Source organism: Coregonus lavaretus (assembly GCF_964263955.1).
Source record: "Coregonus lavaretus genome assembly, chromosome: 5".
NCBI classification, from domain to species: Eukaryota; Metazoa; Chordata; class Actinopteri; order Salmoniformes; family Salmonidae; genus Coregonus; species Coregonus lavaretus.
Window position 1 is genome coordinate 66,072,274 of NC_139992.1, and position 16,145 is coordinate 66,088,418.

The window sequence follows — 16,145 nt, forward strand, 5'->3', positions numbered from 1 at the left end:
CACTCGCATGGTGCGAGGGACAGGAACAGGCCGGACCGGGCTGGCGACGCGCACCACTGGCTTGGTGCGAGGGGCAGGAACAGGCCGGGCCGGGCTGGCGACGCGCACCACTGGCTTGGTGCGAGGGGCAGGAACAGGCCGGGCCGGGCTGGCGACGCGCACCACTGGCTTGGTGCGAGGGGCAGGAACGGGTCGGGCCGTACTGGGAACACGCACCACTGGCTTAGTGCGGGAAGCAGGAACGGGCCGGACCGGACTGGCGACACGCACCACTTGCTTGGTGCGAGGAGCGGGACTGGGTTCCTTTATTAACCCCCGCTCCTTCTGCTGCCTAACCAGCTCCTCTCGCCGTGCCTCTACACTTTCCTTCTCCCTTATAGCCTCCTGTAGTGCCTCCCTCCGACCGAATAACTCCTGCTCCCTCTGAACCAATAGCCCCCGTAACATTGTGGCCTCCTCTCCTAACCTGCAGATCCGCCCTTTAACGGCCTCCTGCTGCCTCGTCGTCCACACCGTGTGCCCCCCCAAAAAAAATTCTTGGGGTTGCCTCTCGGGTCTCCGTCGTCGGCACTGTTGGCGCCGTTTCTCCTCTCCTACCTGGGCATCCTCCTTCATCGCCTTCCGGTAACGGACGGCCTCCTCCTCCGTAATTCTCCCCCAACCGAGGAGGACATCTACTAATGTAACCTCCTGTTGAATTCCTGGCCTTTGCTCCTGAACACGCTGCTTGGTCCTCGTTTGGTGGGATCTTCTGTCACGTTCGTTTACAGACGGGACGGACCAAGGCGCAGCGTGATATGCGTACATGTTTATTAAATATCAAACACAACGACAAAATAACAAACAAAACGAAACGTGAAGTCCAAGGCAGCACAACACAACATACCTTAACACGGAACAAGATCCCACAACCCACTAGTGCCAATAGGCTGCCTAAGTATGGTCCCCAATCAGAGACAACGAGCGACAGCTGCCTCTGATTGGGAACCACACAGGCCAACATAGATCTATACATACTAGACTGTACAACATGGACAAACACAGCAAGGAAAATACACACCCTGACTCAACATACAAGCGTCCTCTGAGTCAGGGCGTGACAGATAGGTTGGAGGACGTCCTCCGGAAGTTGTCATAATTACTGTGTAAGTCTATGGAAGGTGGTGAGAACCATGAGCCTCCTAGGTTTTGTATTGAAGTCAATGTACCCAGAGGACGGAAACTAGCTACACCATGGTGCTACCCCAGAGAGTGCTGTTGAGGCTACTGTAGACCTTCATTGCAAAACAATGTGTTTTAATTAATTATTTGCTGAATATATTTAATATAGTTTTAACTTTTTTATGTTTCACTATTTAAGTATTTCTGAAATTCACTGAGGAGGATGGTCCTCCCCTTCCTCCTCTGAGGAGCCTCCACTGGTACACACACACACACACACACACACACTCACTCACTCACTCACACACACACACACACACACACACACACACACACACACACACACACACACACACACACACACACACACACACACACACACACACACACACACACACACACACACACACACACACACACACACACACACACACACACACACACACACACAAACACACACACACACACACACACAAACACACCCACACGGAAACATACACATGGAAACATACACACACACACGCATGCATGAACGCACATGCACATACTGTTCACAGTCACATATGCACACAAAAGCACACTGCTCCAGTAACAAAGCAAGAGTGTACAGAACTATATATTTATGCTGAGCTTTCAAGAACGTTACTTACAATTCATTTCATCTTAATTTCCAGCTATACATTTATCATAGCACGGAAGTTCCCAGTACTTGCGTAAATGGAGGAAGTGATTAGCCATGATTCCCTAGTGTTTGTGGGATAACTGGGATTGGTTTGAACAGCAGAGGCTGCTAGCTGCCTTCTTGTAGCCCCAGGCTACAAGAAGCTGTGTTTCTCCCCGAGGCGAGAGCAGGCGTGGAGTCAGGTCGGATTACCCTTACACTGTCACAGCAGCACATCCATTCAGTCTCACTGATATCAGCAAGGCGACGGTCCACCCCTGCTGCCTGCTGCAGATCTCATCTAAACTCCTTGCTGTCTCATCATCCTCCCCATTCTGCAGTTGGCTGGTTGCACAGATCCCGGTCAACACCAAATGGTTTAGTTTCTATATGAGACCAAGGTGAATTACTTATCAATTTCATAATATTAATCTGTACAATACGGTAAATGATAGATAATTAAGCAATAAGGTACAAGGGGGTATATACCGATATACCAAGGCTAAGGGCTGTTCTTAAGCACGACGCAACGCAGAGTGCCTGGATACAACCTTAGCCGTGGTATATTGGCCATATACCACAAACCCCTGAGGTGCCTTATTGCTATTATAAACTGGCTACCAACAGTAAAAATACATGTTTTGTCATACACGTGGTATACGGTCTGATATACCACAGCTTTCAGCCAATCAGCATTCAGGGCTCGAACCACCCAGTTTATACGTTTTATCATGTTTTTCTAACAGACAGTCACATGCTTCAACCTCGCACAGTCTTTTTACTGCCATTCATGTAATATACTCCGTAACTTTCTATCAAATCGTTTCACTATTTTTAGGTGACAAATGTTTTATTCATCGTACAAGATGATGCACTAGGGGATTTTACAGTAAGAGGGACCAGGCCTGTATAGTACTTATATGGCAGATGTTGAAGATAATACATTCCTAGAGATGTATTTTCCACTGATACAAAATAATGACATTAGTAAAGGGTTGCATACATGGCAGTTGTTTAATGTCAGAGAGATGTGGGGTAGGTTATTGTATCTCTCAATGAAATATTGGTGGCATGACCTTGGAAGCAGAAATCCAGATTATTCTAAGATATATTTATGCAATTTGGTAATGCTTTATTTTATAGCTGGTATGTAAGCTGGTATTTACTTATAGCTGATTAGAAAGTAAAGTGTAATCCATAATGTTTGTCTTTGTTGTGGGTATATATCTGTTGATATTGACCCATAAATACAAACAGAATGGGCAGCCTTAATCAGTGACCTCTTTGAATATAATTATTTCTCTACCTCTCAATTTCTTATGTTATCATCTTATCTTATCTTATTCATATCCCGGTGGCTGCATCTAGGTCACAGGACACTCTATATTGGGGTACATGTCCCCATGGGGAGGAAGAGCCACCGGAGACATCGACATCACGGACACAGACACAGGAAGAGAAGCAGGGAGCGGGACTCTGGAGTGGACGATGGAAGAGAATCTCCCACATACAGTAAGTATTGCCACTGTCTGGCTGGCCCATTTAAAAGCAGCAGCCGGATTGTCTGGTCCTTTGGGTAGAATAAAGCCATTTTCCTTTTTGTTTGTTATTACAATATATTATATTTCTATCATTTGATGAGTTATAGGATTCTGTAATAATATGTAATGTCTATATGGCTGCATAGGGGATGTTGTCCACACACTGACACACTGCCCAAAAGTGTATGTGCATAACCTGCTGCAGAGCTCCTTAGTCAGGGAGTCTGTATGGCAGACAATACTGTAAGTGATGCCGTTACCTGACCCTGTGCTCCAGACACGCCCTCCCAGAGAGTGCAGTTCCTGCTGGGCACAGAGGATGACGACGAGGAGCACATCCCCCATGACCTCTTCACTGAGCTGGACGAGATCTGCCTGAAAGACGGAGAGGACACCGAGTGGAGGGAAACAGCCAGGTAGGGAGTCACATGACACACCCCTGTCATATTTGTTATTTTGATTTTTTACTTATCTGTTTTTTACTTAACACTTTTTTTCTTAAAACTGCATTGTTGGTTAAGGGCTTGTAAGTAAGCGTTTTACTGTAAGATCTACACCTGTTGTATTCGGCGCATGTGGCAAATAACATTTGATTTGATTTGATTACTGAAAGCTTTTAATCAATTCCAATGACACATCCTAGGGATTCCATGTTGGTCCATAGGTTGCTTTTTAATCATGCTAAGTGATGGCATTGATATATATGATATTATTTATTTATTTATAATTTTATTCTCTGTGATAATATCCAAATGCCAGAAGCAAGAGTAAACATTACATAAAGAGGGATTGTAGACCTTGGGGATGGATGGGCTAAATAAAGCTCTAATTATTAAGTCTGGTGCATAAAGTCTGGTGCATGAGATCTGGGAGCCCAGATTTAAAGGGAAACTAACGCTTGTTTACTTGTAGTAAACATTTCTGTACCTCTACTTGTAGTAAACAAGCATAATGTCTGGACTGAATAAATATCCTGTTGGGCTTTCTACACTACAGTACTTTCTGTCACATTGATATTGACTGATACACCTTTACATGGATTGTCAGTCAGTCAGTCCCTACCAAATCGGAAATCCAAACATCCTTTTATATTGGTTTTTAGACAGGACCGGGGGCAGTCAATTAAGGAGGAATGACTGGTAGGGAGGGCACAGACTACAGCGGAGTCGAGAGCATTACCGCTCGACCAGACTCCAGCACAGCATCGATATGTTCTTAGTGTCCCCGTCTGTGTAAGCTGAGCTCTATCAGTACAGGGCTTCCAGATGGCTGAACAGCTGGCTGTCATCTATCCCCTAGTCCCCTGGAACAGTTTGACTGAAACTGGGCCTCTGTCCCTCATACAGGTGGCTGAAGTTTGAAGAGGATGTGGAGGATGGAGGGGAGCGCTGGAGTAAGCCCTACGTGGCCACGCTGTCCCTGCACAGCCTGTTCGAGCTGCGCAGCTGCATCCTCAATGGCGTCGTGCTGCTAGACATGAGGGCCAACTCCGTGGAGGAGGTAGCAGGTATTGTAGAGCAGCGGTTCCCAACATCTTCCTTTCCGTTGACCATCAGCTCACAATCAAAATCTCTTGATGACCACCATTAACTGAGTCACAGAATATATTAACACATTTCTTAGCGATAAAATGTAGAGTCAATTTTGTCAGTAAATGTAACAGATTGAAGGTAGATTATTACAGATGGATGTTTGTTTAACAATTTGCATTGTGAAAAGTAATGTCCGGGGACCAGAGTGGCATCTGGAACTACGCCATACACCTGCGTCATATTCATTAGTGCATACCGTAGAGAAACGTTTTGCAACATAAAACAAAAAAAGCATTTCTTCCATTTTGTTCCTAGTGAATATGACCCTGTTCTATGATCTTAATTTCAATCTTTAATTGTAAACATTGTAATCAGAATGTAATAGATGGTTTCCTAATTGCTGTTAAACTGTTGACTGTGTGGTGCTGTTTGTCAGACATGGTGTTGGACCAGCAAGAGACTGTAGGTCCGCTGGGGGACGAGGTGAGGAGGAAGGTGAGAGAGACCCTCCTCAAACAGCACCACCACCAGAACCAGAAGAAGCTGGCCAACCGCATCCCCATTGTACGCTCCTTCGCTGACAAGAAGCAGTCCGAGCCCCACTCCATGGACAAGAACGGTGAGAAACAGGCAGCTCTCTGCTCAAGTACATAGGAACAATCATCATAAGAAGATATTTGAAAAGTTCTTAACTCATTGAATCCAGCCAGTCCCTAAATCTAAAACCTGAAAATTCATTACTTTTATTTATCTTATCTTTTATGTCCTCATATTTAGCCTCACATTGAAGTGTTTTACAATTTTATTTTCAGGACAACCAGGGCTACAAGTAGAACACAAAATTGACATAAACAGTTGCATTCATGAGTTTTATTGACAAATGTAAATAAAAAAATAAGGTCTGTCAAGCAGAAACCTGATAAAAAATAATTGATAAGAATGCTGTAAGTACAGAAATTGTTTGCTCAGTGGGAAATGAATATCCAACCAGTCAGTGACAACTGTGTGGAGTTCGGAGTTTGTGACAGCAACTATGTAAGGTTATTACAATATTATAGACACTATGTCCTGGGCGGAATTTGTACTTGAACTTGAAATTAGTGAAATAAACGTTAATATCCACACGATAAGTGTCTGAAATACATCTGAGAGATATAGGAAAGCTCAGAAAAACATTAGGCAAGATCGCAATGCAATAATTGTATATGGTCTTCTATGTAGAAGAACCCTTGTGACCCTTAAGACTTCTACTGCTTGTAAACAGATTACATGTGCGTGTTTGTGAGAGCCTCAGCTTTTTATAGTGGGGTCATAATTGTTTGTAGCTCAACCATTCGGACTTTACAGATGTTTATGTGAGACAAACCGTTTTCGAGTCTCGCAAACACAGCTCTAGTTCAGCCCCCATCAATCACACAGACTAATGGTTGGCATCAGTGGATGCAGAAGAAATAGACAAATCTGATGCAAACAACGAGCTACAGAAACACACAACGTTTAAGAGGATTTGGAAGCACTAAAATATTGCCGAAGATAGCGTGGGATTTAAGAACTATCTTATGAACTTATTATTTTTCTTTTAAGAAACATCCTAGATGTTTTTTTCACAAATATTTTTGTGAAACCCGGGCCCTGGTGCATCCAGAAGTGTTTCAGTTCTCCTCACCTTTTACTACTGGTCACAGCAACGTTAACATTTGAAATAATCTTAGTAGTGGTTTCAATCATCCCACGTGGATAACTTTCTCATTCTACATGACCTTGTACATATTTTACCTTCTTTTCAGTGTTCAGTGTGTCTCTCTTCTCTTGTTTCCTTGTGTGTGTGTGTGTGTGAGTGTGCTTGTGTGTGTCTGTATATGTGGATGTATGTGTGTCTGGCAGGTGGTCCATCACTCTGTTCTACCCTTAAGTCCTTCTGGTGCTCATTTATGGCAGCGGGGTCTAGCAGTGACAGGCAGGTCTCATCCTGCACCCCATGGCCACTGTGTTGTCCCCAGTGTGTCTCCTCCTCCATCTCCTCTCCACACCCGACCTCATCCACCACCCGCCTCCCTCCAGCCACTTCATACCCAGACCCCAGACCACAGAAAAAGGGCCAGAGACCCCAGTTTGATATCCAACCCGTGGACAAGGAGGATGACCCGGACCCAGGCAACTCTTAAACATTGACAGAACCTTTCTCTACTGGTAGCACTTCCTAAACATACCTTGTGAAGGTGGTAATCTCTAAGCTTTTTCCTTCAATAATAGTTAGAGGTTGTGTTGTGTGCTTCAGGTCATTTAATCAACTGTCAGTTATAGACCATCAGGTGAGAAAGTGTATAGTATAGACAATACTCATATCATATTTCTTTTAACCTTTATTTAACTAGGCAAGTCAGTTAAGAACAAATTCGTATTTACAATGACGGCCTACCCCGGCCAAACCCAGACGACGCTAGACCAATTGTGCACCGCCCTATGGGACTCCCAATCACAGCCGGATGTGATACAGCCTGGAATCAAACCAGGGTCTGTAGTGACGCCTCTAACACTGAGATGCAGTGCCTTAGACCGCTGCGCCACTCGGGAGCCGTACATTGTAAATGTATTCCATTGATCACGATGAGACATCAGTGACAGTTATTAGGTATATCTATCAACAGGGATAATGTTAAAAGAGTTGCTGTACTTATCTTAAACATTAACATCAACTATACGTTGATTTCTACGTTTTTAATATCAGAATTTAAAATATAGAGATAAGGTGTGATCAGTGTAGAAGATGTGGACAGGGAAATATTCAGAAGAGAAAAGGCCCTGAGCAGCAGGGTTCACTGATAATAAGGATCCCTTAGGTTCCATGTGAATGATACCTTATTGAGAATGTCCATCACCTTTTACAGGAATTATGTTTCGGAAGCAAGTTTGCCAGCATTCCACATGCCAATTTTGATACATGAAGACCACCCAAAACCCTTTTAGCAAGTCATTCTCTGCTGTCATTTTATTCAGAGTGGTGTGACACAGGCACATTCATTTTAGTAGAGTGCTTATCCAAAAGCTAAATTAAAGAGTGGCAACACCGAGTGCGTGATTAATAAACAAAACCAGAGCCATGTTAGTGAGGGCACCCTCCTACTCATTGCAAGTAATGCCATTTAAAGCTAAAGGGGTTGAGGCTGTGGTGTTTCTTCACTGGCCACAGCAGCTAGCTTGGTAAATTGCTTGAGGCTTCTCTCATTTGAGTTCATGTGGAAATATGAGTCAAAATGAATCATTGCAAGGCATGCTTTTATTTCAGATTATTTAGATTTGTTATGCATCCGTTAGTCACTGATAGTTTCTACTGGCTTGTGAAAGGATCAAACACTGAAATTAGTATTTATCTGTGCCCTCTCACAAATAAAATTAATCCTTGCGATTTAAATCCTTTTGCTCTACTCTGGCAGCTGTGGGCTAATTTCCTGTTTGCATCAGTCAGTCTCCTTGACACAATGATAATGCTAAAATGATCATGCTGAAATCCTAATGGACAAGCTTCACCCACCCATCCTCACCAAGGCCATCCATGACTTCCATCCTCCCCCATGCAGCCACTCTTAGGCTTTATCTTCGGTCCTCTCTTGGGATCTGCACTGAATAAGGGTACTTTGCCAATGTCTGATAAATCCCAGATTACATCAACATTAGAGTGCAAATCTATAGATATCTGAAGCACTGTTGGTAATTTTGGTATCCCAGGAGTGCTCTCTCCCTTTCTTTCTCTCTCTGTGAGACGCTGTGATTTATTACCATTGGCACCTGCACTGCTGTGAAACCTTGATGTTGGTCTAATATACAGGGCTCAGTAGTTGACTTATTGGACTCCTTCCTCTCTTTTTGATCCAGGTCAGGTGATTCCTCCCCAGACCTCTCTACCCATCCCCAATGACGGCAAAGCTGAAGTCAGCAGAGAGAACAGTGCTGTGGACTTCAGTAAGGTACAGTAAGACATTCTGGGCCCGTATTCTCAAAGAATCTCAGAGTAGGAGTGCTGATCTAGGATCAGGTCCCTCCCTCTCATTCATTATGATTTAAAAGGCCAAACTGATCCTAGATCAGCACTCCAACTCTGAGACACTTTATGAATATAGACCTTGAACTCACTAACATACTACAGTGCCACATACTGCACTTAACATACCAGCTGTTGCAGTTGACGGGTGTATGAACATTAAAAATAATCTGTTCCATTTTCATTTGTTTGTTGCTGTTATTATCCATAGAAGTCCTCTTTTTGTGGATTAGGATTTAAACCATTATAACCACGCTATAGCAAAACAGTAATCTCACCAACACTGCCATTAGCGCTGTGGATTATACTGGGACAACAACAGTCTCACTTACCTCTAAATCCTACAATGCTAACCTTTTGTCAGTTAACCTTTTGTACCAAAGTATCAGAGCCTATTGTTCTTGTTCTGAGAATGTATTTAAAACTGTCTAATGTGGTTGAATCAGTGGCGGCTCCTGAAAAAATTCTCAGGAGGGGCAATTTTTCTGATGATTTAGGTGACCTACACACATTTTAAAAAAGATATGTCCAGCAACAACATGAAGACAGGGGCAGCATATAAGTCAATACCAGAAGCATTTATTGACTGATCTGGGGAGATGGATTCCAGTTTCTGTGACAGATTATAAATAATCTCTGATGCCTTTGTTATATTAGCTTTTGGTTGAATGTACTGTCGTAGTAAATATATAATGTTATAGCTTGGTCTGACTAAAATCTTGTGCATGACCCATTTTGTGTTGGGCGTTTGTTTTCAATCAATGCTGTTCCTATCCTATAACAATGGACAAAAGAGTCCTATCTTGTCAGCCTTGTCAGCAGGTGGCCAAGGAGTGGTGATCCTAGCTGACCTAAGACAGGACACTTTTACTTTACTCGCGTGCACGAACGAGTCCGTGCACGTGATTCCAGATATCTTTACCTCTGAATAAACTGCCTTTATTATACCATATCCACCCTGTCCAAAGTCTCTACTTGGTCTCAGTTCTCCAGTAAACTTGTGATTATCAACAGTACACAATGGTAACAAACAATTGGGGGAACTCACGGGGCAGATAGTAAGGTCGCAATGACACAGAAAGCAGTTCAATGTCGGGGTACAGAGTCGCTCTCTTACCAGGATCGCGGTCCGCTCTGACCAGGGTGAAGCCGGCCGGCTCCACTTCTCTGTCCGGGACTCTGTCATCCAGCCAAGTCTCCCAGCTGTATTGGGATTCCGCTGCCAGCAGCGTTTTCATTATTTAGTCCGTTCGTAGCGGGTATGTACACGATCAACAAGATCAGTCCAAAACCAACCACTGGAAATCCATGGTTGGCAGAATGTTTGTAAACTAAGTCTACAAATTAAAAACATAAAATAACGCCACACTGCAGGTCACAACAGAGACGCTGCTAGCCGCTATTGTCTTAGTTACGTTCATGGTTACGTCACGTATGACGAAAGCGCGTAAGTGCAAGCCCACAGACACCCATAGAGAATGTATTGAAAGCTTTGAAATTTGAAAAAAATAGATTTTACATGACAGGCTATGAGAGACTTCTGGGCGATTTTCAACTTGACTGAAATCGCCCCAAAAACGGGCGGGGCCATTTGAAGCACGACTTTAGCCTGATTTGACATTTAGTGGCTGGCAGATCAGACGTGAACACTGATAACTACTGTTGCCGTGATATAATTGATTAGAAAAAAAATCCCTTCCTTTTCCCGTTTGGCAGTGCGTCGCCCATATCGCCCTATTGAACAGGCCGTCCCTGGGTTGAATAAATCCATAAATAAAATGCAACCAAATATTTTTTAGACAAAGAAGCTTAATGGAGAGTATTCTATATATGTTCTGGATTTAACATGGCTGTTTAACATACTTAGGCCTGTATTTGAACTGTACACTTAGCACCTTCATTAACCTCAGTATTGTGCCAGGGGCTGATTTAGTGGTAGTGATGCTGCTCACGGACCACACATTGCCCATGGAGGCATGGGTTCAAACCCTGACTGTGCCACTTTCCATTCTATGTCCCTCTCCTCTATCTCCTCATCCCAATCACTTATTCACTGTATCTATCAATACAAAGTACAAATTACATAAATAATATATTTAACCTCAGTATCTGCTGCAAGTCCATATCCATACTCTTCTGTCAGGAGGCAGAAGCCCATGTTACACATTTATTGTCCCACAATATTATAAAAAATGCAATTGCTAAATTACTTCAATTTGTTACACATTCTATAGGCTGAGCTTTTCTGTTCCACTTCACTACAATATAGTTTGTGGCCTCCTTATTCAGTTAGCAGTGAGCATGGAGTTTATAGCTGGGACTCTGATGCTTCTACTGCTTCTTCTTAAAGTTACATCACTTCCATTTGATGCAGTGCAGCTCCATAGCAGACAGACAGGATCACAGCAGAATAGAGACAGGAGGATCAGTTAGCAGGCAGCCAGGCAGGCTCAGGTCTGGATGGATGTGTTATTGCGGGGGCAGTCACAGTGTAACAACAAGGAGATGAAAACCTCTGGAAATGTTATGTAACTAGTGATACCACTTTAGGCTGATTATGGTCATCTTCTGTAATAGTTCATATGTATGTTATGATGGTTATATTATGAAATAGGGTCCAGTTGGCCAATCTATATTTAGCTATTAACAGGAAATACACTATTATCACACATAGGGTTGCATAATTGTGGTACCTATCCCAAAAATCCAAGATTTTACAGAAATCCTGGTTGGACGATTCCCGGAATCAGGAGAAAACAAGCAGGCAATCCGGAAAACCAGGGAATTTTAGGAAAGTTATCCGAATTTTGTAACCCTAGTCACACATTGTCAGGAGGGATCAACGGTAGGGATTAGGTTATTTTTGTTTTGAGAATGTATTTCAGATTGTCTGCTTTTCTTTTCTTATTCATGGGTTGCACCTTCATCACTCAGTTGCGTCATGCCATTGTTATGAGTGTTCTTAAAACGCCTCCGCCATTACGGCGACTGGTGCCCACACATTCTGAACGGGGACTAATGACTGTTTCGTTAAAATTACACTATAGTGGCCTCGATACAGTGGCTTGCGAAAGTATTCACCCCCCTTGGCATTTTTCCTATTTTGTTGCCTTACAACCTGGAATTAAAATAGATTTTTGGGGGGTTTGTGTCATTTGAGTTACACAAGATGCCTACCAAATTCAATCAATCAATCAATCAAATCAGCCCTTTTTACATCTGCAGATGTCACAAAGTGCTATACAGAAACCCAGCCTAAAACCCCAAACAGCAAGCAATGCAGATGTAGAAGCACGGTGGCTAGGAAAAACTCCATAGAAAGGCAGAAACCTAGGAAGAAACCTAGAGAGGAACCAGGCTCTGAGGGGTGGCCAGTCCCTTTCTGGTTGTGACGGGTGGAGATTATAACTGTACATTATTTTCTCCAAGATGTTCAAACGTTCAAAGATGACCAGCAGGGTCAAATAATAATCACAGTGGTTGTAGAGGTTGCAACAGGTTAGTACATCAGGAGTAAATGTCACTTGGCTTTTCATAGCCGGGCATTTAGAGGTTCAAATAGCAGGTGCGGTAGAGAGAGAAAGTTGAAAACAGCAGGTCTGGGACAAGGTAGTACGTCCGGTGAACAGGTCAGGGTTCCATAGCCGCAGGCAGAAGAGTGGAAACTGGAGTAGCAGCACGACCAGGTGGACTGGGGACAGCAAGGAGTCATCAGGCCAGGTAGTCCTGAGGCATGGTTCTAGGGCTCAGGTCCTCCGGGATGGGAGGGAGAGAGAGAGATAATTAGAGGGAGCATACTTAAATTCACACAGGACACCGAATAAGACAGGAGAATAACACCAGATATAACAGACTGACCCTAGCCCCCCGGCACATAGACTATTGCAGCAAAGAGGCTGAGACAGGGGGGGTCGGGAGACACTGTGGTCCCATCCGACGATACCCTCAGACAGGGCCAACCAGGCAGGATATAACCCCACCAACCTTGCCAAAGCACAGCCCCCACACCACCAGAGGGATATCAACAGACTACCAACCTACTACCCTGAGACAAGGCTAAGTATAGCCCACAAAGATCTCCTCAACTGCACGAGCCCAAGGGAGCGACAAACCGGACAGGAAGATCACATAAGTGACTCAACCCACTCAAGTGCTTCACCCCTCCTAGGGACGGCATGGAAAGCACCAGTAAGCCAGTGACTCAGCCCCCGGAATAGGGTCAGAGGCAGAGAATCCCAATGGAGAGACAGGAACCGACCACTTTGAAGATGCAAAATATTTTTTTTGTGAAGCAAACAAGAAATAAGACCAAAAAAAAACAGAAAACTTGAGCGTGCATAACTATTCACCCCCCCCAAAGTCAATTCTTTGTAGAGCAACCTTTTGCAGCAATTACAGCTGCAAGTCTCTTGGGGTATGTCTCTATAAGCTTGGCACATCTAGCCACTGGGATTTTTGCCCATTCTTCAAGGCAAAACTGCTCCAGCTCCTTCAAGTTGGATGGGTTCTGCTTGTGTACAGCAATATTTAAGTCATACCACAGATTCTCAATTGAATTGAGTTCTGGGCTTTGACTAGGCCATTCCAAGACATTTCAATGTTTCCCCTTAAACCACTCGAGTGTTGCTTTAGCAGTATGCTTAGGGTCATTGTCCTGCTGGAAGGTGAACCTCCGTCCCAGTCTCAAATCTCTGGAAGACTGAAACAGGTTTCCCTCAAGAATTTCCCTGTATTTAGCACCATCCATCAATCCTTCAATTCTGACCAGTTTCCCAGTCCCTGCCGATGAAAAACATCCCCACAGCATGATGCTGCCACCACCATGCTTCACTGGGGATGGTGTTCTCGGGGTGATGAGAGGTGTTGGGTTTCCGCTAGACATTTTCCTTGATGGCCAAAAAGCTCAATCTGACCAGAGTACCTTCTTCCATATGTTTGGGGAGTCTCCCACATGCCTTTTGGCGAACACCAAACGTGTTTGCTTATTGTTTTCTTTAAGCAATGGCTTTTTTTCTGGCCACTCTTCCGTAAAGCCCAGCTCTGTGGAGTGTATGGCTTAAAGTGGTCCTATGGACAGATACTCCAATCTCCGCTGTGGAGCTTTGCAGCTCCTTCAGGGTTATCTTTGGTCTCTTTGTTGCCTCTCTGATTAATGCCCTCCTTTCCTGGTCCGTGAGTTTTGGTGGGCGGCCCTCTCTTGGCAGGTTTGTTGTGGTGCCATATTCTTTCAATTTTTTAATAATGGATTTAATGGTGCTCCGTGGGAGGTTCAAAGTTTCAGATATTTTTTTATAACCCAACCCTGATCTGTACTTTTCCTCAACTTTGTCCCTGACCTGTTTGGAGAGCTCCTTGGTCTTCATGGTGCCTCTTGCTTGGTGGTGCCCCTTGCTTAGTGGTGTTGCAGAGCAGATCTTATTTAGGGGCTTCTTAGCAAAGGGGGTGAATACATATGCACATACCATTTTTCCGTTATTTATTTGTTAGAATTTTTTTAATAAGTTATTTTTTTCATTTCACTTCACCAATTTTGACTATTTTTAAATCCAAATAAAAATCCATTTTAATTACAGGTTGTAATGCAACAAAATAGGAAAAATGACAAGGGGGATGAATACTTTTGCAAGTCACTGTATACGATGACATAGCTAAAGTAGGCAAATAATTAGTAGGAAACAACTTTGCCATGATTTTGATGTTGTCAAATTTACTTTAGAGATATGGCAATGTTGCCATTAGCTATCAAAGTTTGTCAAAACGGTGCTGTCACCTCAGTCTTAGCTAGCTAACTAAAGTTATACTGCATCTAAAGTCAATCTGGCGACATCACAATGATGACAAAAGGTTTTCCTACTAATTATTTGCCTACTTTTGAAATGTCATTGTGTTTTCAAGCCACGGTAATGCACTTTAGACTACATCTTCATCAGCGCCCATTGACAATGCATTGAGTAGAATTCTCAGTTGGGCATCAGTCTTAAAACAAATGTTCAAAACAATATTGTGACGAAATGTGCATCCATGAATACTCTTCTTTTGAGTTGAGATATTAATACAGTAAAATGCTATATTCAGACTTCAGTCGTAAAATGCTCCACTAAAAACAGCATATTCTATCCTGTGTCCATCTAGATAGACCTCCATTTCATGAAGAAGATTCCCCCGGGAGCGGAAGCGTCCAATGTGTTGGTGGGTGAGGCGGAGTTCCTAGACAAGCCTGTGGTGGCGTTTGTACGTCTCTCACCTGCAGTCATGCTCAACGGGCTGGCTGAGGTCCCCATCGTTACCAGGTTAGTAACACTATGACCCCAAATTAGTGTTGCAGTATTCCCGTAACTTTCCCAAAATTCCCAGGTTTTCCAGAAATCCCGGTAGGAAGATTCCTGGAATCAGCAGGAAATCCGGGAATCCTCAAACCAGGATTTCTGTAAACCTGGGATTTTTGAGAAAGTTACCGGAATTTCACAACCCTACCTTCAATTAGTGTATAACTATGGTCTCCTGTCTATGACTAACACTATGCCCTCCTTAGTCCTTTTTGGGCTGACCCTCAATTGTATACACTGCTCTGTTTTTTTTTAGGTTCTTGTTCATTCTGTTAGGGCCTCTTGGGAAAGGGCCACAGTACCATGAGATTGGCCGATCCATCGCAACACTAATGACAGACGAGGTAAGACAGCCTCTCCAATACTGAACATAGTTGTTGGGCATGACTGAATGAACATGTCAATTCATGACTGAATTTATTCTGGTTCTTCGTTCCAAGGTTTTCCATGATGTTGCCTACAAAGCGAAGGACCGCAATGATCTAATTGCTGGAATCGATGAGTTCCTGGACCAAGTGACAGTCCTGCCACCAGGGGAGTGGGATCCTTCTATACGAATAGAGCCCCCAAAAAATGTACCGTCTCAGGTGAGTTTAGCCCCTTCTTTAACAAGTCTGTCATCAGCGGACATACAAATAACTACATACATGTACATATTACCTCAATTACCTCGACTAACCGGTGCCCCCGCACATTGACTCGGTACCGGTACCCCCTGTATATAGCCTCGCTATTGTTATTTTACTGCTGGTCTTTAATTAGTTGTTACTTTCTTTAAACTGCATTGTTGGTTAAGGGCTTGTAAGTAAGCATTTCACTGTAAGGTCTACACCTGTTGTATTCAGCGCATGTGACAAATAAAGTTTGATTTGAAAAATGAAAGAA

The 16,145-nt window shown here is 43.5% G+C and overlaps 1 protein-coding gene across 1 annotated transcript in view; it reads left to right on the top strand.

Annotated features, from left to right (window-relative positions):
* Positions 1-16,145, top strand: part of LOC311129321 (sodium-driven chloride bicarbonate exchanger-like) — a gene marked incomplete at both ends in the record, with an annotated part of 67,045 nt that overhangs the window by 23,853 nt on the left and 27,047 nt on the right. The window contains 8 exons of the mRNA XM_084161598.1: positions 3,191-3,334; positions 3,641-3,779; positions 4,710-4,870; positions 5,332-5,514; positions 8,769-8,860; positions 15,067-15,224; positions 15,517-15,604; positions 15,701-15,847. Of these exons, the coding sequence (XP_084017724.1) occupies positions 3,191-3,334; positions 3,641-3,779; positions 4,710-4,870; positions 5,332-5,514; positions 8,769-8,860; positions 15,067-15,224; positions 15,517-15,604; positions 15,701-15,847 (1,112 nt within the window). The remainder of the gene's footprint in view (positions 1-3,190; positions 3,335-3,640; positions 3,780-4,709; positions 4,871-5,331; positions 5,515-8,768; positions 8,861-15,066; positions 15,225-15,516; positions 15,605-15,700; positions 15,848-16,145) is intronic.